At 44.9% G+C, this 21368-nt stretch overlaps 1 protein-coding gene across 2 annotated transcripts in view; it reads right to left on the reverse strand.

Moving 5' to 3' along the window:
* Window positions 1-4776: 4776 nt before the first annotated feature.
* LOC309558163 (sulfotransferase 1 family member D1-like) overlaps window positions 4777-21368 on the reverse strand; it is a 46763-nt gene continuing 30171 nt past the window's right edge. For both annotated transcript variants that reach the window (XM_082261173.1, XM_082261172.1), the window contains exons 5-8: window positions 19536-19662; window positions 12650-12744; window positions 8814-8994; window positions 4777-4908 (exon numbers count right to left, since the gene is read on the reverse strand). In XM_082261173.1, coding sequence (XP_082117299.1) covers window positions 4796-4908; window positions 8814-8994; window positions 12650-12744; window positions 19536-19662 — 516 coding nt within the window. In that variant the 3' untranslated portion in view covers window positions 4777-4795. The remainder of the gene's footprint in view (window positions 4909-8813; window positions 8995-12649; window positions 12745-19535; window positions 19663-21368) is intronic.

Genomic DNA, 21368 nt, shown 5'->3' on the forward strand with positions numbered 1-21368 from the left:
GTTGTTGTGAAGCCACTCCTTCGTTATTTTAGCTGTGTGCTTAGGGTCATTGTCTTGTTGGAAGGTAAACCTTCGGCCCAGTCTGAGGTCCAGAGCACTCTGGAGAAGGTTTTTGTCCAGGATATCCCTGTACTTGGCCGCATTCATCTTTCCCTCAATTGCAACCAGTCGTCCTGTCCCTGCAGCTGAAAAACACCCCCACAGCATGATGCTGCCACCACCATGCTTCACTGTTGGGACTGTATTGGACAGGTGATGAGCAGTGCCTGGTTTTCTCCACACATACCGCTTAGAATTAAGGCCAAAAAGTTCTATTTTGGTCTCATCAGACCAGAGAATCTTATTTCTCACCATCTTGGAGTCCTTCAGGTGTTTTTTAGCAAACTCCATGCGGGCTTTCATGTGTCTTACACTGAGGAGAGGCTTCCGTCGTGCCACTCTGCCATAAAGCCCCGACTGGTGGAGGGCTGCAGTGATGGTTGACTTTCTACAACTTTCTCCCATCTCCTGACTGCATCTCTGGAGCTCAGCCACAGTGATCTTTGGGTTCTTCTTTACCTCTCTCACCAAGGCTCTTCTCCCCCGATAGCTCAGTTTGGCCGGACGGCCAGCTCTAGGAAGGGTTCTGGTAGTCCCAAACGTCTTCCATTTGAGGATTATGGAGGCCACTGTGCTCTTAGGAACCTTAAGTGCAGCAGAAATCTTTTTGTAACCTTGGCCAGATCTGTGCCTTGCCACAATTCTGTCTCTGAGCTCTTCAGGCAGTTCCTTTGACCTCATGATTCTCATTTGCTCTGACATGCATTGTGATCTGGAAGGTCTTATATAGACAGGTGTGTGGCTTTCCTAATCAAGTCCAATCAGTATAATCAAACACAGCTAGACTCAAATGAAGGTGTAGAACCATCTCAAGGATGATCAGAAGAAATGGAAAGCACCTGAGTTAAATATATGAGTGTCACAGCAAAGGGTCTGAATACTTAGGACCATGTGATATTTTAGTTTTTCTTTTTTAATAAATCTGCAACAATGTCAACAATTCTGTGTTTTTCTGTCAGTATGGGGTGCTATGTGTACATTCATGAGGAAGAAGAATGAACTTAAATGATTTTAGCAAATGGCTGCAATATAACTAAGAGTGAAAAATTTAAGGGGGTCTGAATACTTTCCGTACCCACTGTATATATATATATATATATATATATATATATATATATATACATGCATACCCGATGTTTAATGATCTTTGATTAAAGAAGAATTGGTTAGAGATAATTCAGCGCAGCAGGGGGGATTGTGACCGATAAGCGCACTCGCCTAGCTCACGACAGTGTTGACTACCTCACATTTCTAAAAATGAATGAGGCATGGATCTTGGAGGAATTCAACACATGTGACCAGTAGACCATGTTTGATTCAAATTCCTCATGACAGGCCACAAATATCCGCCACCACCCGAAACAATTCATGGTCCCTGTCTTAGCTAAATACAGCGGCATAAAAGGCCTTTTATGTCCGCTGAATGCCTAATTTTTGGGGCCTGTAATGGCCGATACTTTTTTATCTTTGAATGCCTAATGTACCTCCAGCCACAGAATAAAAAATGCTATGCTGTCAGGTGAACGCCTGTCGGCTAATTTTTGGGGCCTGTAATGGCCGACACTTACTTCTGTATTCTGTCAATGCCTAATGTACCTCCAGCCACAGAATACAAAGTTCTTTGCTGTCGACTGAATGCATGTTGGCTAACTTTTGGGGCCTGTAATGGCCGACACTTACTTCTGTATCCTGTGAATGGCTAATGTATCTCCATCCACAGAATACAAAGTTCTTTGCTGTCAGGTGAACGCCTGTCGGCTAATTTTTGGGGCCTGTAATGGCTGACACTTACTTCTGTATCCTGTAAATGGCTAATGTACCTCCAGCCACAAAACAAAAAGTTCTTTGCTGTCAGGTGAACGCCTGTGGGCTAAATTCTGGGGCCTATAATGGCCGACACTTCTATATCCTGTCAATGCCTAATGTACCTCCAACCACAGAATACAAAGTTCTTTGCTGTCAGGTGAACGCCTGTGGGCTAATTTTTGGGGCCTGTAATGGCCGACACTTACTTCTGAATCCTGTGAATGACTCATGTACCTCCAGCCACAGAATACAAAGTTCTTTGCTGTCAGGTTAATGCCTGTGGGCTTATTTTTGAGGCCTATAATGGCTGACACTTACTTCTGTATCCTGTCAATGCCTAATGTACCTCCAGCCACAGAATACAAAGTTCTTTGCTGTCAGGTTAATGCCTGTGGGCTAGTTTTTGGGGCCTGTAATGGCCGACACTTCTGTATCCTGTCAATGCCTAATGTACCTCCAACCACAGAATACAAAGTTCTTTGCTGTCAGGTGCACGCCTGTGGGCTACTTTTTGGGGCCTGTAATGGCCGACACTTACTTCTGTAACCTGTCAATGCCTAATGTACATCCAGCCGCATAATACAAAGATTTTTGCTGTCAGGTGAATGCCTGTTGGCTAATTTTTGGGATCTGTAATGGCCGACACTTACTTCTGTATCCTGTGAATGCCTAATGTACCTCCAGCCACAGAATACAAAGATCTTTGCTGTCAGGTGAATGCCTGTTGGCTAACTTTTGGGGCCTGTACTGGCCGACACTTACTTCTTTATCCTGTGAATGCCTAATTTTTCAGACTGGAATTGAAAATCAATGGGTCTGTTAACGTTACGCTAAATTGTGGAACAGATGCAAACCCATTTTACAGACATGTGAATGGACCCTATATGTATTTGACATGTATTTACTGGCTGCTCTCAGTTCTGGCTGATTTAGGCCGAGCTATTACACTAAAACCAAGCAATATTACAAAAAACAAAATACACGTTATAACTATATAAACAATTTATATAACTTATAAAAAAAAAATTTATGGCAACTTTTCTAATAGCAGGGTCATCTCCTGCACCCCCCTCATAGCCTGGCGTTGCCTCTCCTCCATGGCCTTCATGCGCTCCTGAATTGACGAAATTTTAATTTTAATTTTAAATTTTAAAAAATAAAAAAAGAATGCTTGTTGATCACAGATTCGCTTAATACTTCTGGTATGTCAGTGTCCATGTTGTCGGACTATGTGTGCACAGCTAGTAAGTATTTTGTAGCTGCAAATATGACCTGGAGGTTTCTCATGTTCGCCTGCCATTAAAATGAATGGGACCAGCCGCAAACCTGCGGTTTGTGAACATTTGAGTGAGTTTGCGCGAACCGTCCGTGAACCGTCCCGTCAGATGTTCGTCCATCACTATGTGGGACTTGTTACCCGACTAACTCAGGCACAGACCGATTGGAGGTCTGGTGCCTGGTTAGTCTACCTTAGGGGGGAAGATATGTGACGGTACTCGCCATCGCTGGGAGTGAAAGACAGATACTTAATGGTTTGGATTGCTTCAAATGGGGTCTGTATTTACACTTATGCTAATGTGTATTGTACTTCAATGTCAGACAGGCTCTCCCTATTGTTTGTGTAATGAGGTGGGATGTGTATTCTGTCCAGACAGCTAGATAATTAGTTCAGGTTAATTCGATTTCTGTATACAATCTCCATCTGCATGTGATAATGTAATCAGGTAACCCCTGACCTGTGTGTGGTAATTTGATCAGGAGGGGGGATGTCCATGCTGTATATAAATTCTGTGTGACTGTTCAATAAAGGGTGATTCCAGTACAAGCTAAGTTGTTGGCTAGCTTTGTATGAGGGTGGTTGGGAAAATCTGGTATATATGTTCATGACTGAAAGGAAGCCATATACTGATGGAAGACCACAAGTACAGTGTGGGTCGGTGGTTCTGTTACAGGAATGTTTGACCATTCTTCCAGAAGTGTATTTGTGAAGTCAGGCTCTGATGTTGGAGAGAAGGTCTGGCCCGCAGTCTCTGCTCTTATTCATCCCAAAGGTGTTCTGTTGGGTTGAGGTCAGGCACTGATGTTGGATGAGAAGGCTTGGCTCGCAATCTCGGCTCTAATTCATCCCAAAGGTGTTCTATCGGGTTGAGGTCAATACTCTATGCAGGCCAGACAAGTTCCTCCACCCCAAACTCGCTCATCCATGTCTTTATGGACCTCGCTTTGTGCACTGGTGTGCAGTCATGTTGGAACAGGAAGGGGTCATCCCCAAACTGTTCCCACAAAGTTGGGAGCATGAAATTGACCAAAATGTCTTGCTATGCTGACGCGTTAAGAGTTCCCTTCACTGGAACTAAGGGGCCAAACCCAACCCCTTGAAAGACAACCCCCCACCATAATCCCCCCTCCACCAAATGATTTGGACCAGTGCACAAAGCAAGTCCCATAAAGACACGGATGAGCGAGTTTTGAGGTGGAGGAACTTGACTGGCCGGTGTGGCTGGATTGTGCATTATTTGAAAGGGTGCCTTGACTGAAAAAAAGTTTGAGGAACACTGACCTAGACAATCTATTTCATGTACTTCTAATTAGGTAGACCCTCACACTACATAGTTGTAGGTAAAGCTAAAGGAAATTGTATAATTAGGTGCGGGGCCAGCTTTAGCTTTATTTATTATATATATTTATGTTTCGTTCAGCCCCTAGTATTTAAGAAGCAGAATGAAATGAGCCGCTAGACCGTGTCAGAACATATTATACCTATTTTTCTTTTTTATTTAAGGAATAACAGTACAAGTCTTCTGACCACAATGACTACAGTATAGTCACCAAATGGCCCTGTAAGAAAGGGGTTGTGGGAAGTGGGAGATATTTTTCTATTAATGCATTATCAGTCCTGGAATCGGAAAGTTAGATCCGTGTCGGACATCTCCCGCTCCAAATATGCATCAAAGATTTCATTTTGAGCCACCGTGAGATGATTCTTCCAGTCCCCGCAGACACCTGGAGACAGAGAAACACAGAGGCTGATCCATTAAAGTGGAATTAGGCTTTATCTGAGCACCACAAACCGAAAACGCATTTTTTTTAATGCATTTTTTATATTCAAAGCAAATTCCCCCCCCCCCATCCGTCCATGTCTCCATGCTTTATCCACTTGACCTCCAGAAGATTTACCCCCTTTATGACCAGATAATTTTTTACGATACGGCACTGCGTTACTTTAACCACTTGCCGACCGCCATCAGTATATTTACTGCGGCGGTCAGCCCCTCCTGGGAAAAGTGACATAGGGGTACGTCGCTCGCCCACGAGCCTCTAGGGGACGAGCGTGCGCTGCCGGAGGCGCGCTCCCGCCCCCATTCATTCACTAACATTCCCGCGCGAGTGACCGGCGGCTCCGATGTCCGCCGGTCACTCGCGATCTCCCGCTGGAGAGGGAGAAAGGCAGACGGCTGATGTAAACACAGCCGTCTGTCATTCTCCCTGGTGAAACTGCAGAGACTATACGATCCTGCTATGTAGGATCATATGTCTCTGTGGTAACATCACAAGCCACACCCCCCCACAGTTAGAATCACGCCCCTCGGGATACATTTAACCCACTGTTTACCAATAAAGTTAACCCCTTCCCTGCCAGTGTCATTTTTACAGTAACAGTGCATATCTATAGCACTGATTACTGTAGTAATGTCACAAAAGTGTCAAAAATGTCAGTCAAGGGTCCGATCTGTCCGCCGCAATGTCGCAGTCCCGCAAAAAAATTGCAGATCGTCGACATTACTAGTTAAAAAAAAAACAATAAAAATGACATAAATCTTTCCCGTAGTTAGTAAACGCAATAACTTTTGCGCAAACCAATCAAAATACGCTTATTGTGATTTTTTTCACCAAAAATATGTAGCAGAAAACAAATTGGCCTTAAAATGTTAAAAAATTTTGATTTTTACATTTTTTTGGGGAATGGTGCCGCACTGCTGTCTCAGTCAATAAGGAGGGGAGTCCCTGACAGCCGAGTCTCTTGTGCAATATCGCTGGATCTAGATCAGGGGTGGGGAACCTTTTTTCTGCCAACGGCCATTTGGGTATTTATAAAATCATTCGGGGGCCGTACAAAATTATCAACTTAAAAATGTGCCTGTTCTATTTGGTCAAACATTTAATTAACTCACCCCTAATGTAATGACTGCAACTGCTTCTCTTTGGTGAGGTGCGTGATGTTAGCTGGTATTGATAATGTTGCTACTCGCAACCGGTTTTTCAGGTTTGCGTCGGTCAGTCTGGAGCACAGTCGACTTTGTGGCGGTAAGTTTTGAAAAGAACTGCTGGCGGGTACTGCTGGTGGGTATAGCTGGCTGGTACTGCTGGTGGGTACAGCTGGCTGGTACTGCTGGCTCAGGCTGGTACTGCTGGCTTGTACTGTGCTGTGGGTACAGCTGGCTTAGGCTGGTACTGTGCTGTGGATACTGCTGGCTGGTACTGCTGGCTCAGGCTGGTACTGCTGTGGCTACTACTGGCTCAGGCTGGTACTGCTGTGGGTACTGCTGTGGGTACTTCTGGCTGGTATTGCTGTGGGTACTGCTGGCTCAGGCTGGTACTGCTGCCTGGTACTGCTGTGGGTACTGCTGGCTGGTACTGTTGTGGGTACTGCTGACTCTGGCTGGTACTGCTGGTTCTGCTGTGGGTACTGCTGACTCTGTCTGGTACTGCTGTGGGTACTTCTTGTTCTGCCTGGTACTGCTGTGAGTACTGCTGGCTCTGGCTGGTACTGCTGGTTCTAGCTGGTACTGTTGTGAGTACTGCTGGCTCTGGCTGGTACCGCTGTGAATACTGCTGGCTCTGGCTGGTACCGCTGTGGGTACTGCTGGTTCTGGCTGGTACTGCTGTGGGTACTGCTGGCTCTGGCTGGTACTGCTGGTTCAGGCTGGTACTGCTGCTTCTGGCTGTTACTGCTGTGAGTACTGCAGGTTCTGGCTGGTACTGCTGGCTCTGGCTGGTACTGCTGTGAGTACTGCTGGTTCTGGCTGGTACTGCTGGTTCTGGCTGTTACTGCTGTGAGTACTGCTGGTTCTGGCTGGTACTGGCTGGTACTGCTGGTTCTGGCTGTTACTGCTGTGAGTACTGCTGGTTCTGGCTGGTACTGGCTGGTACTGCTGGTTCTGGCTGGTACTGCTGTGAGTACTGCTGGCTCTGGCTGGTACTGCTGTGTGTGCTGCTGGTGGCAAATTCTGGCTAGCAGTGGCGCCGCGCTGGAGGAAGAGGCGATGTTTCCTGTTTTGGTCACAGACGGAGTGCATTTGAATCACTCTGCCTGTGACCCACTCAGACTGTCAGAATGGAGCCGGAACTATACAGGAAGAATCGGCTCCGTTCTGACAGATCAGCTGAGAGACACAGACTCAGCTGCACGGGGGCTGGACCAAATGACTTTGGGGGCCGCAGGTTCCCCACCCTTGATCTAGATGGAGCTCAGGTAAGCATTAGGGGAGCTGAGGGGAGCTGCCGCACACTGAAGATTTTTAATCTTAACACATAGAATGCATTAGGATTACAAATCTTCTGGCTTTATAAATAATTTAATTGTCAAAGTAAACTCCCCATCCATCCATGTCTCCATGTTGTATTACGCTGAAAAATCACTTTGAAAAACACCCCCTATCATTTCTGGCTGTGGCCATCTTTAATAAGGGCAGATGATACAGGTAGCATTTACTTCCTGCAATCCATCTGCTCTTAACTCAGGCATGCAGGCAGGAGGGTGTTCTTAGCTAAGAAAACCCCTCCTTCCCTCCTGAAGGCTCCTGGGATGTATGACATCATTTACCTAGGCCAGAAACCAGGAAGTAACTAAAAAATGTAAAAAAAAAAAAGGAAGTTAAAACAAGTAAATATGGTATACATTCCTATCTATTTACTAATGCTAGCAGCATAAAAAGTCAAAATAGTCAATGCTGATTTAGAAAGTGAAGTTCCGCTTTAAGCTGTAGTGTCCCTAACTTGGTTTCAGTTGTCCAAGTGAGAAGAATAATTAACGTGAGTAATGAATATTTATTCTTCCTAGCCAATCACAGAGGAGTTGGCTCAATGGTGTAAGTTTAGGATAGGTTATAAGTGCTTGAAATATTACTCCACAGTGCTTTGTCCTTCTCTAGGCTCTGCCCAAAGTAAGTTCCTTCTTCTTCTGGGTTTCTCCCAAAGAAAGCCTGTGCTGAGAGTTTTATGCTACTCTTGGCCCTGTTTAGCAGATGCCAAAATAAATGTACTTGCTAGAGTCCTGTCTAGAGGAAGATGTGCTGATGCCGTGACTGAAATATTGAGAGAGATGCACTGCAACCTGAGGAAGCCCCTGTGACTGCCTGCAAAGAGTAAGCAGAACTGAACCAGCCACAGGAGGAAGCAAGCACAAGAACCTCCTGGCTGACCTGCAGTTACAGATAGAGTAACCAAGCAGACCCAAGAGCCTTGGTTCTGGGTCTCCTGTTCTTCCCTGCTGTATTGGGTGGTACAAGAGCCTTCTAAAGCTTTCTGAAGTTGTTGCATGTGAAAAGCCATAGGGCTGCTGTACATAGAAGCACTGCTAAGGTGTTTTCGGGTATACTATTCCCTCACCCTCTACCTCTTCAATGCTCAGTAATAAATCTACTAAAGTAACCAGCACCCCTTTGGTGTTTGACTGACTACACACCAAGGATCCAACCATGAGAGTGGATGTGACCAAGGAGCTTTTACTCAAATAACTAGACTAGGACTTTCGGAGTGTACACCTAGTAGGCCACTTTGGTGTCCTCTCACATTAACCTGTAAAAATGGAGTTCTTGTAAGCTCTTAAAACAAAAATGACTTTCTACTAGGAAGTATAGATCTGTGGATTTTATTATTTGAAATGGAGTGAGGTTGAGGGTCCTTACCTTTCCGCATAAAAGGGGAGACTTTATGGTCCATAACTGATGAGGGTACGGTAGAATAATTGGACATTTTGTTTTCCTTCATAGCCTTGAACGTTGTGTGCTGGTGGATCTTCTCCAGAACATCGTCGGGAAGGTCTTTCTCTATGAACTTTAAAACCTTCTTGATCTCACGCTTTGGATCCTTCACCCGGAGAGAAGGAGATGGAGACAATGAGCCTGGTCTTAGCAGAAAGGACAGATACATTCATAAAGTACTTCTCTGATCTCTGAACTAGAAGACGTGAAATCTGCCATCACCAAGAAGGTGAGCAGACATCAAAAAACTGAACTTGAAGCTGTCAGATTTAAAAATTTCAGCATTAAACATTTTAACTAATGGTATTTGTTAGTGATGCACCAATACCCATTTTATTATCGGCGAGTACGAGTACCAATACTTTCAGTCAAGTACTCCCCGATACTGAGTACCGATATTATGCGGTGCGAATTGCGTCCATTCTAAATGAATGGGCGCATATTGAACTGCAAAGAATTAAATCGAATATTACTATTTTATAGACCACGTTCTCAGCACTGATATAAATAATAGTGTTCTTTTATATAATAATATGTGAATAATGAACACCAAAAGTGCTCCAAAATGGTGACTTGATCATGAATAAACTCCAACTCTTCCAAGGAACCGTGAATGTGATGATGTGTTCATCCGCCATCAAATAAAATGCCTACTCACCAGAAGTAGGATTTTTAACACTTGTTCAATCAATAAGAGGTCCCCCTCATGGCAATGGATACTTCCCACGATTGGCACTATTCCAGTGGAGCTACAAGTTTTTTAAACATAAAGTGAGGGAAAGAACAGAAGACCCTTCATAGTGTAGCATTTTACCATTTACTAATATCGCATAATGGTTAAAAACTTGCAAGACAGATGATCCACAAGAGCTATTCGTACAGCAGGGATGCCGTTCCGTGTTCCACGCAGCTGGAAAACACGTGGAACTGCGTCCCCGCTGTACGAATAGCTCTTTTGAATCATCTTTTTAACAATTATGCCCTACTAATAAATGGTAAAATACTACACTATGAAGGGTCTGTTCTGTTCTTTCCCTCACTTTATGTTTAAAAAACTTGGAGCTCCACTGGAATAGTGCCGATAGTGGGAAGTATCCATTGCCATGAGGGAGACCTCTTATTGATTGAACAAGTGTTAAAAATCCTACTTCTGGTGAGTAGACATATTATTTGATGGCGGATGAACACATCATCACATTCACGGTTCCGTGGAAGAGTTGGAGTTTATTCATGATCAAGTCACCATTTTGGAGCCCTTTTGGTGTTGATGGACAATTCTTTTTTCTAATTCATTTTTTCTTCTAAATTTCTTTATACACACATTATTATATAATAGAACACTATTATTTATATCAGTGGTTGAGAGCGCGGTCTATAATATAGTAATATTCATATTTTCCCTTCATTTGGCCTATCATGGCTCAAGACCAGTTGCTTCGCTTTGTTTAAATTTTGTTTAAATTTGGTTCATTTTGCATTATTAGGTTCATAGTTTTTGTTTCAAATTAATCCAAGGTGCGCAGGCAAAAAAAAAAAAAAAAAAAAGGTATTGTTAAAGAATTAAATGTGATTTGACCAGGAATGCAGTGTGATAACTGTCCAAATCATGTGCGGTTTCCCCACTGCTCCTGTGTGAACCCAGGCTTGTCATAGTGATTTTGAGCCTGCGTTCACACAGGAGTGGGGAAACCTCCCTGCATGACGTGTTCCACCAGCTCCAGGTTCCATCCGACTATGGCTCCTCCTGCCTCTACCATGGCTTTGTTCCTCCTATCCTCCCGCGGTTTTCTCTCCCCAGCCTCCAGGGTTTCAAGTCATCCACAGGACTACCTCCGAATCGCCCCGGTCCTGCTGTACCAGATTGCCACGATCCCAGGCTGTTAAAAAAGCTTCTTCACCAGTCTGGGGATTTGAAATCAATGCGACTTTCTCTTCTCTCCTGACAGTTCAGACTAGATGGCTTCTGATTGGTCAGCGCCGTCCATGTGACAGTGCTGTCCACTTAGAATCCCTGTATTCTGTACTGTCAGCACTAGAAGGAGATGGCTCGAATCCCTGGAGGCTTGGGGTAGAAAGCCACTGGAGGCTGGGGAAAGAGAGCCGCTGGAGGCTGGGGAGAGAGAGCCACTGGAGGCTGAGGAGAGAGAGCCAGTGGAGGCTGAGGAGAGAGAGCCAGTGGAGGCTGAGGAGAGAGAGCCAGTGGAGGCTGGGGAGAGAGAGCCAGTGGAGGCTGGGGAGAGATAGCCAGTGGAGAGAGCCAGCGGAGGCTGGGGATAGAGAGCCATGGAGGCTGGGGAGAGAGAGCCAGTGGAGGATGGGAAGAGGGAGCAGGTGGAGGCTGGGGAGAGAGAAAGCCAGTGGATGTTGGGGATAAAGAGCCAGTGGAGGCTGGGGAGAGAGCTGGTGGAGGCTGGGGAGAGAGAGCCAGGGAAGGCTGGGAAGAGAGAGCCGGTAGAGGCTAGGGAGAGAGAACCGGTGGAGGCTGGGGAGAGAGAGCCGCTGGAGGCTGGGGAGAGAGAGCCGCTGGAGGCTGGAGAGAGAGAACCACTGGAGGCTGGGGGGAACAAAGCCAATGGAAAAGCAGGAGGAGCCGCAGCCGCAAATGTGCACAGTCGGATGGGAGTGGGAGCTGGTGGAACCCGTCATGCAGGGAGGTTTCCTGCACCGCTCCTGTTCGAACTTCATTTTGACAAGCTTAGGATCACACAAGATCGGTCTGGAAAACACACGCGATTCGGACAGAAATTGCACCGCATTCCTGTTCAAATCGCATGCAATTCTTTGCAGTGCAATTTGCACCCATTCATTTTGTATGAACGCAGAGTCCTTGTGAAAATACTCGGTATCGACACCGATAATGATATCAGTATCGGTGCATCCCTAGTATTTATACTGCATTTATTGAGCTTCCGATCCATTGTTCAGTGGGAGACCTTGTCTAGCTTGAAAAATGTATGTTTGTCCTATTCACTCTTGTATGAAGGATAGGAAGTTTGTCTTCTGGGGGCAATAAAAAGAAAAGTGTCTTACAAATAGGGAGATGAAATTCTCAAAGTACCAATAAAGTTTTTATAGAGCACAACTAAAGGTTCCTGTATGACAGTCTAAACATGTACCAAATCCAAGTACAATGTAATGCACAAGCCTCAAAAAGTAAATGTAAAACTTTGTTTACCTCTGTTGAGAGAAATCCTCCTGGACTTGTGTCTCACACGCTCCCCCTCCCAGACTTCCACTGCAGCTTCCAGTGGGAGAGTTTCAGCAGCAGAGGCAGTGCTGTCAATCCAGTAAGCAGTGGATGGGACCAGGTGTGGCCAGGTCTAATCAGCACACCCCCAGCCATAGCACCAAGAGCAAAGGACCAGCTGATTGGAGGTACGGGTTGTTATACACAGGGCTGCTTGGGGGGCCAAGGGCAGGGGAGGACTGGCAAGGGGGGCAGGGGGGCAATTGCCCCCCGGGCCACTCTGAAAAGTGGTAAAAACTGGTAAAAAGGCCTCACTCAGGGCTGGATTAATGTAGGGGGCCAGACACTGTATACAGCTGCAAGTCCAAAACCAGGTGGGCATGGATGGTAAGCTGATTCGATGGTTCAATGGGCCACTTGACTGGACTTGCCCCCCAGGCCTAAGGCTGCCAGCCCTCCCCTGGCCAAGGGGGTCTTTGGATGGGAGGTTCGTGAAAGTGTACCTGTCCTTTAAGGATTGCACAAAGTAACAATTTCCCCTATCCTCTTATAGCAGCTTAGGAGACTCTCTCACCTCCAGCATATCCTCATAGAAAATATAGAGCACATTTCTCTGCTGTCTGATCTTCCACCAGCCCTTCACATGCTGGCTCCAGGAGCCAAAGGCAACTGCAAGAAAGAATACGACAATTTTAGATTGCTTACAGCTAGAACCTAAGTTTCAGTTTTATGTTTGCTGGAAAGCTGAATCCTATACTTGCTTCTTATATCCCTTAGGGAATGAAGTTTTGAGGTGCCCCCAATTATTTCAAATGGTTTTCTTTGTTGTTTAACCACTTGCCCACTGGGCACTTTCACCCCCTTCCTGCCCAGGCCAATTTCCAGCTTTTAGTGCTCTCGCACTTTGAATGTACCCAAATTAATTTTTTATTTTTTTTTATTTCAGATAGAGCTTGTTTGCCTTGCTGTGGATACGCCCCTGCCTTGGACAAAAAAAAAAAAAAAAAGATCTGCTACTCTGCTATATAACGAATTGTTGGCAGTGAAATCACTGTACTGGGTATAAAAGTTGTCATGTAGTGAAAGAATGGCCTTGCAATCTATGTTTGCCAATAAAATAGAATGGGCATCATTTTTTATTGCAGGAGATACTTACTAGGACTAATTAACCCACCAGCACACTATTACAAGGACACTGTGGCAGAGGTGAACATATAAACTCCATGCAGCTAATGTTCCCAGTGGGAATGCAAAGCTGAAGGGCTAACCAGTTAGCCACTGTCTGCTGATAGCTTCATAAATCTCACCCTAGGCAAGGGTAAAGTCTAAAAATACACAGCACTTTCAAAAATCTAGAGTAAAGGACTGGTGATTTTTGTAGTTTTATATAGGGCTTAGTGGGCTTAGTCAGCCCCTGTGTTCTTAGGGATCTTTAATGCTTCAACTGCCACAATTCCCTACTCTGCTCCAGCCTACCTGGGAGTTTTGGGTGTTCTCACTCACCTTTGGTATTCCTTCTCCCCCTGGTACATTCCCCATAATGTATAAATAAATAAAAACAGGGATGGTGGGAGGTGTGCAGACTCAGGAACTCAGAGCCGGGATAGTTATAACCCCTCATAATGGGCACAGACCCAGGAATTCAGAGCCAGGATAGTGGGAACCCCTTATAATGGGCAGAGCAGGTTTTCAAACCTGGGAACTCAGAACGGGGATAGTAGGAACCCCTCATAATGGGCACAGCAGGTGTACAGACCCGGGAACTCAGAGTGGGGACAGTGGGAACCCCTCATAATGGGCACAGCAGGTGTACAGACCCGGGAACTCAGGGTCGGGATAGTGGGAACCCCTCATAATGGGCACAGCAGGTGTACAGACCCGGGAACTCAGAATGAGGATACTGCTGTGCCCTCATAATGGGCACAGCAGGTGTACAGATCTGGGAACTCAGAGTGAGGATAGTGGGAACCAGGGTCATCTTTAATATTGATTGGACCCTGGGCAAACATTTTCTTGGGCCCTCTTGAATCCACTTATCAACTATTTGTGGGCAGTGCAGGCTCAAGGGGCAGCTGCTTTGGGCCCTGTAGTGTATTAACACAGACAGGCTTGTACAGGTTGCTTCTTTATTCACTGCACATCAGCATGCAACTAACTTCAGCCACACCCAGCTCCCAGACATATACATAATTGTAACATTTTGCAGACAGCAACTTAACCCGTTGCTTACCATACTACATTCCCTCCTCTCTTTGAATAAAACATAACATGCACAACGTATTAATAAGATTAACAAAATGCATGGATGAACAACTAAAAATTTAACCTATAAACTCCTGACTATACACATAGTCCTTAAGGTAGGCCGGTGGATTTGTTGCTCGTTTTTCTCTTGGCCATTCCGATGTGGATGGTTGTGGATTGAAGTCTGGATCACTGGCAGTATCATCACTACTCTTTGCCTGTTCGCCATCTTCCGATACTTGACCTTCTGACTCAATAAATTTCTTCACAAATGAGGAATTACGCACTTTTGTGTGTCCATCTAAATCCTCTAAAACCACTTGAGTACCTCTTTTCTCCTTTACAACATAAGGCTCAGGTTCAAAGGACGGAGCCAGTTTGTTAAACCGATCACTTTGAAGCAACACCTTATCACCCTGTTGAAGGCCACTAGGTTGACAATGGCGGCGGTGGTTTGCATACTGTTCAGCCCGGATCTTCCTTTCCTCATCAATATGCCGAAAAGGTTTCTGACTCGTAGGAGGACCCCCAATGTCTGGCAATTTTGTCCTGAATTTGCGACCACAAAGAAGTTCCGCAGGACTAACGCCAGTGACAGTATGCGGAGTTGTGCGATAAGCCAAAAGAAAACGCCACAGTTCCTTTTTCCAGTCTCTTCTCTCTAAATGAGCAATCCGCAAAGCTTTCAGCAAGGTTCGATTCTGGCGTTCCACTTCCCCGTTAGCCTGTGGCCAGTATGGAGTTGTACGATGATGTTCAATAGCATTTGAGTTCAGATAATCCTGAAATTCCTGAGAAGTAAATTGGGCGCCATTATCACTCACAATCCGTTTAAGCAACCCATGAGATGCAAAAATGCTCTCCAACCCCTCAATTACAGTTGATGATGTAGCTTTAGTGAGAACTACCACCTCTTGCCACCTTGAATAATAGTCCACAACAACTAAAAGATGGTGTCCAGATGGAATGTCGCACAGATCAATGGCTAAATCTTCCCATGGTCCCTCAGGTAGAACAGTGTGAGTTACTGGTTCTGGTTTAGGTTTGCTGCCCACCAACTGACATGCTCGACATGAAGAAACCAAACGTTCCACATCCTTGTCAATTCCTGGCCACCAGACTTTCTCACGTAATCTTTGTTTGGTGCGTACAATGCCTTGATGGCCCTCATGGGCTAAATGTAATGTACGTTTCCGTAAGTCTTTAGGCATCACAATACGATTGCCACGTAGAACTAGTTGTCCTGCAATACTCAGCTCTTGTTTGATTCTGTGATAGCTTGGGTCACAATCCACCCAAACCCCTTGTCTTACACATTTTCTCAACCGAGCAATTTCCGGATCCACAGATGACAATTCTTCAACCTCCCGTGGTGTCAATGCCTGAGGCATGGCGTTAGTAGCCACAAAACGAATGTACTCTTCTGCCAGGTTATGAACAGGTGCAGAAGACTGAGGCAATCTGGAAAGTGCATCTGCCGCATTAGTCGGTCCAGGTCTGTACCGCACTGTAAAGCGATATGGTAACAATCTGAGAACCCATCTCTCAATTCTGGCGGATGGTTTTGAGCGTGGCGAATATATCACTTCCAGAGGCTTGTGGTCTGTGATGATTTCAAAATCAAGGCCGTAGAGATAGGTGTGAAACCTTTCACATCCCCAAACAACAGCCAAAGCTTCTTTCTCGGTCTGAGAATAACGTCTCTCTACATCAGTGAGGGATCTGCTTGCATACTGAATAGGCCTGTAATCGCCTGTGCATTGTCTCTGAACCAAGATGGCACCTAACCCCACAGGGCTAGCATCGACAATAACTTGGGTGTGTGCAGTAGGATTGAAATAAGCCAAAGTTGTGGCGCAAGTCAGCCGTCTCTTAAGTTCATCAAATGCACCTTGTTCCAAAAAGCCCCACTTCCACGGGACTGCTTTGCGAGTCAACAATCTCAAATGTTCACTGACAGTCGCCATATTTGGAATAAACTTGGCACAGTAATTCACTAGCCCAAGAAAACTGCGTACTTCTGCAGGGTTTTCAGGATTTCTGGCATCAGACACAGCTTTAATTTTACAGTCCTCCGGACCAATGCCCCTGTCAGACAGCACATGGCCCATAAAAGTCATTTTATTCATTTGAAATGTGCATTTCTTCTCATTTAACGTTAACCCTTTCTCCTGCAAGCGATTTAGCACTGCACGGAGACGTTCGTCGTGCTCCTGTGTGTTTGTTCCCCACACAATTATATCATCAGAAATGTTATGTGTGCCTTCACAACCATGTAGCACTTGCTGAATCACATGTTGATAGGCCTCCGGTGCGGACGATACGCCAAACATCAACCTCTTGTATCTAAAAAGACCTTTATGGCTTGCAAATGTAGTGATGACTCTAGATGCTGGGGTCAATTCAATCTGATGATAACCCCATTTCAAATCCAGTTTACTGAAAACACTTGCCCCATTCATTGCATGCAGAACATCTTCAATAGTGGGAATTGGATGTCTCTCTCTCTGCACAGCTTGGTTAGCACATCTCATGTCCACACAAATCCGAATATCTGTGCCCTTTGGTACAACAACTAACGGCGATACCCACGGAGTGGGCCCTTCCACAGGTTCAATAATGTCAAGGTCTAGCAGCTCTGCCAGTTTGTGCTCAACAGGTGATCTCAGGCTATAAGGAAGTCTGCATACTGGCTGTGCAATAGGCTTTACATGTGGATCAATGTGAAGCTCCAACTGAAAATCGTTTAATTTTCCAAACCCAGAGAAGCAATCTTTAAATTCCTCTTTCAATGCAGAAATAGCAGGAGACACCATATTCACTCTTGCGCTGCCTACATCACGGCCAATCTGTAACACCCCTAGTGCCATTGCGGTTTGACGACCAAGCAGAGGCGACCCTGTGCCATCTACAACATAGAATTCGGTCTGCAATGGAGGACCAGTCTCATGTGTTTGAACAGAGGTATAAAATTTGCCTTTAAGTTGCAGTGGTGTACTGGATCCATAAGTATAAATCTGTTTAGTGGTGTTACACAATTTAAGGTGATTTTCTCTGCCATTAAGACTGTGCCAAGAAGCCAAGTCCATAACATTGCATGTAGCTCCAGAGTCAATCAACACTGACACATCTGTATTTCCAATCTTAATGGTTAATGTCCCAGCTTGCAGAGAACACAGCGAGAATATAAATTCACAGTCAGGAGCACTCTCTTTATCCTCAGCTATAACATTTACTTGTGCAGATTGTCCTTTGGTTTTGTTATCTCTGGTTGTACTTCTACACACAGCTGCAAAATGACCTGGCTTTCCACAAGCATAGCACATTTTATTCTGTACCACAGTGCAGTCCTGACTTGTGTGTCCCGCCCTGCCACATTTATTGCAGGTGATATGTAAAGTCCTCTTTGGAAAACTCTCTTTCCTACTCCAGATATTCCTATTATTATAGGTAGGTTTGGAGACTGTATTGACAGATGCAGTGTTCTTGGTTTCAATATGCAGAGCCTGGAGCTCAGACAGTTCAATGGCTCTTGCAATCTCCTGCAGACTAGTAAGTGTGAGACTAGGTTCTCTCAATAATCTCCTCCTGAGGTGCACAGATGTGCATTTCTCTATGACCTGATCTCTGAGGTCTCCTCAGTTACAGTCCCAAAATCACAAGACTGCCAGATATTTCAGCCTAGTCACATAACTGTCTGTGGTTTCTCCCAGTTCTTGCACAGCCTGTCTAAACTTATATCTTTCATAGGGAATATTTTTCTTTGGCTCAAAGTACTCACTCAGTCTATTCATGGCTGTCTCATAGTCTGAATCTTCCCCTGTTGCTCCCAGGGTTTCAAAAATGTCCTGAACTTGAGGTCCAGCTAGATGCAGCAGCATGGCTCTCTTCTGAGCAGGTGTAGTCACTCCTGTGGCTATAACATAGAGCTGAAATCCCTTCTTCCACTTGTCCCAGCGCTGTGAGAGACTAGTGTGGTCTCCAGACACATCAAACGGTCCGATAGCCGGTAAATCCAGAAAGCTAGCCATCCTCGTCGCCAAAATGTAGTGTATTAACACAGACAGGCTTGTACAGGTTGCTTCTTTATTCACTGCACATCAGCATGCAACTAACTTCAGCCACACCCAGCTCCCAGACATATACATAATTGTAACATTTTGCAGACAGCAACTTAACCCGTTGCTTACCATACTACAGGCCCCACAACAATGAATGGACCTGGGGCAGCTGCCCCTTTTGCCCTGTGTTAAAGTCAGCCCTGGTGGGAACCCCTCATAATGGGCACAGCAGGTTTTCCAACCCGGAACTCAGAGCGGTGATAGTAGGAACCCCTCATAATGGGCACAGCAGGTGTACAGACCCAGGATTTCAGAGCCAGGATAGTGGGAACCCCTTATAATGGGCACAACACATGCATAGACCTGGGAACTCAGAGTGAGGATAGTGGGAACCCCTGATAATGGGTACATTAGGTTTTCAAACCCGGGAACTCAGAGCGAGGATAGTAGGAACCCCTCATAATGGGCACAGCAGGTGTACAGACCCGGGAACTCAGAGTGAGGATAGTGGGAACCCCTCATAATGGGCACAGTAGGTTTTCAAACCCAGGAACTCAAGAGCGGTGATAGTAGGAACCCCTCTTAATGGGCACAGCAGGTTTTCAAACCCAGAACTCAGAGCGGTGATAGTAGGAACCCCTCATAATGGGCACAGCAGGTTTTCAAACCCGGAACTCAGAGCGGTGATAGTAGGAACTCCTCATAATGGGCACCGCAGGTTTGCAAATGCAGAAACAGTACAGAGGTCTCACAGACAGATCTCCAAGAGATAAAACCGGGTGGTTTGAAGTAGATCTAAACCCAATAAATAAATTCTAATCTAAGCTTCAACATGTTAATATCATTCCAAACCTTGGTTTTAATTTTTTTTAGAACTGTAATTTTCATTAAAATAATCCCTGGTGATCCTGCCATGTCCTTGTTGATGCCCTTCCTGTTATAGGGTGACGACTGTCTCATGGTTGTACGTTTGCATTGACACCCTGTAACAAGCTTCTGTGATGGAGAATTTGAGTGGCTGTGCAGACACACATCATAAAGGCATGGTCCACCATTGACTTTAGACCTACTTTAAATCTCCAGAATCCACCAAGCAATGAAAAAAAATTTAAGCCTCTCATACCATCAAGATAGGTATATAAAAGAAATACATACTTGTCCCCTCCATAAAGCCTTGGAAAAATTCCTCGAATGTCCCAGGATCCGGGTGGACAATGGCCATTTGATAGAAGTGATAATAGGACACCAACACATCTTTAGGATTGCGTGCCACATAGATCACCTGAACAGAGATGGGAAGGAATCTCTAAAATGAAATCAGATTTGTGCAAAGTGTGAAATATTCTGGCTACAGTATATAGTGGCGGCAAGCATCTGGATTCTATAAAAAGAGACTCCACACATTGCACACTGAGAGCTGGAACACTCTCTGCAGTACAGTGCCTTAAAAAAGTATTCATACCCCTTTATATTTTCCACATTTTGTCATGTTACAGCCAAAAACATAAATCTATTTTATTGGGATTTTATGTGATAGACCAACACAAAGTGGCACATAATTGTGAAGTGGAAGGAAAATCATAAATGGTTTTCAAAATTTTTTACAAATAAATATCTGAAAATTGTGGCGTGCATTTGTATTTGGGGATGTCTCTACCAGCTTTGCACATCTAGAGAGGGACATTTTTGCCCATTCTTCTTTGCAAAATATCTCAAGCTCTGTCAGATTGGATGGAGAGCGTCTGTAAACAGCAATTTTCAGATTCTCAATGTGATTTAGGTCTGGACTTGACTGGGCCATTCTAACATATGAATATGCTTTGATCTAAACCATTCCATTGTAGCTCTGGCTGTATATTTTGGGTCGTTGTCCTGCTGGAAGGTGAACCTCCGCCCCAGTCTCAAGTCTTATGCAGACTCTAACAGGTTTTCTTCTAAAATTGTCCTGTATTTGACTCCATCCATCTTCCCATCAACTCTGACCAGCTTCCCTGTCCCTGCTGATAAAAAAGCATCCCCACAACATGATACTGCCACCACCATGTTTCACAGTGGGGATTGTGTGTTCAGGCTGATGTGCAGTGTTAGTTTTCCATTTTGCTTTTAGACCAAAAAGTTTAATTTGGGTCTCATCTGACCAGAGCTCCTTCTTCCACGTTTGCTGTGTCCCCCACATGGCTTCTCGCAAACTGAAAACAGGACTTCTTATAGCTTTCTTTCAATAATGGCTTTCTTCTTGCCACTCTTCCATAAAGGGCAGATTTGTGGAGCGCACGACTAATAGTTGTCCTGTGGACAGATTCTCCCACCTGAGCTGTGGATCTCTGCAGCTCCTCCAGAGTTACCATGGACCTCTTGGCTGCTTCTCTGATGAATGCTCTCCTTGCCAGGCCGGTCAGTTTAGGTGGACGGCCATGTCTTGGTAGGGTTGCAGTTGTGCCATACTCTTTCCATTTTTGAATGATGGATTTAACAGCACTCCATGAGATGTTCAAAGCTTGGGATATTTTTTTATAGTCTAACCCTGCTTTAAACTTCTCCACAACTTTATCTCTGACCTGTCTAATGTGTTCTTTGGCCTTCATGATGCAGTTTGTTCACTAATGTTCTCTAATAAAGCTCTGAGTGCTTCACAGAATAGCTGTATTAATGGATTAAATTACACCCAGGTGGACTCTATTTACTAATTAGGTGACTTCTGAAGGCAATTGGTTCCACTAGATTTTAGTTAGGGGTATCAGAGTAAAAGGGGGTGAATACAAATGCACGCCACAATTTTCAGATATTTGTAAAAGATTTTGAAAACCATTTATGATTTTCCTTCCACTTCACAATTATGTGCCATGTTGTGCTAATCTATCGCATAAAATCACAATAAAATACATTTACGTTTTTGGCTGTAACATGACAAAATGTGGAAAATTTCAAGGGGTATATATACTTTTTTAAGGCACTGTAGATGAGCTGAGCAGACCAAAAGGAACCGCC

This window comes from Pelophylax lessonae (genome assembly GCF_965119305.1).
Source record: "Pelophylax lessonae genome assembly, chromosome: 6".
Classification (NCBI taxonomy): Eukaryota; Metazoa; Chordata; class Amphibia; order Anura; family Ranidae; genus Pelophylax; species Pelophylax lessonae.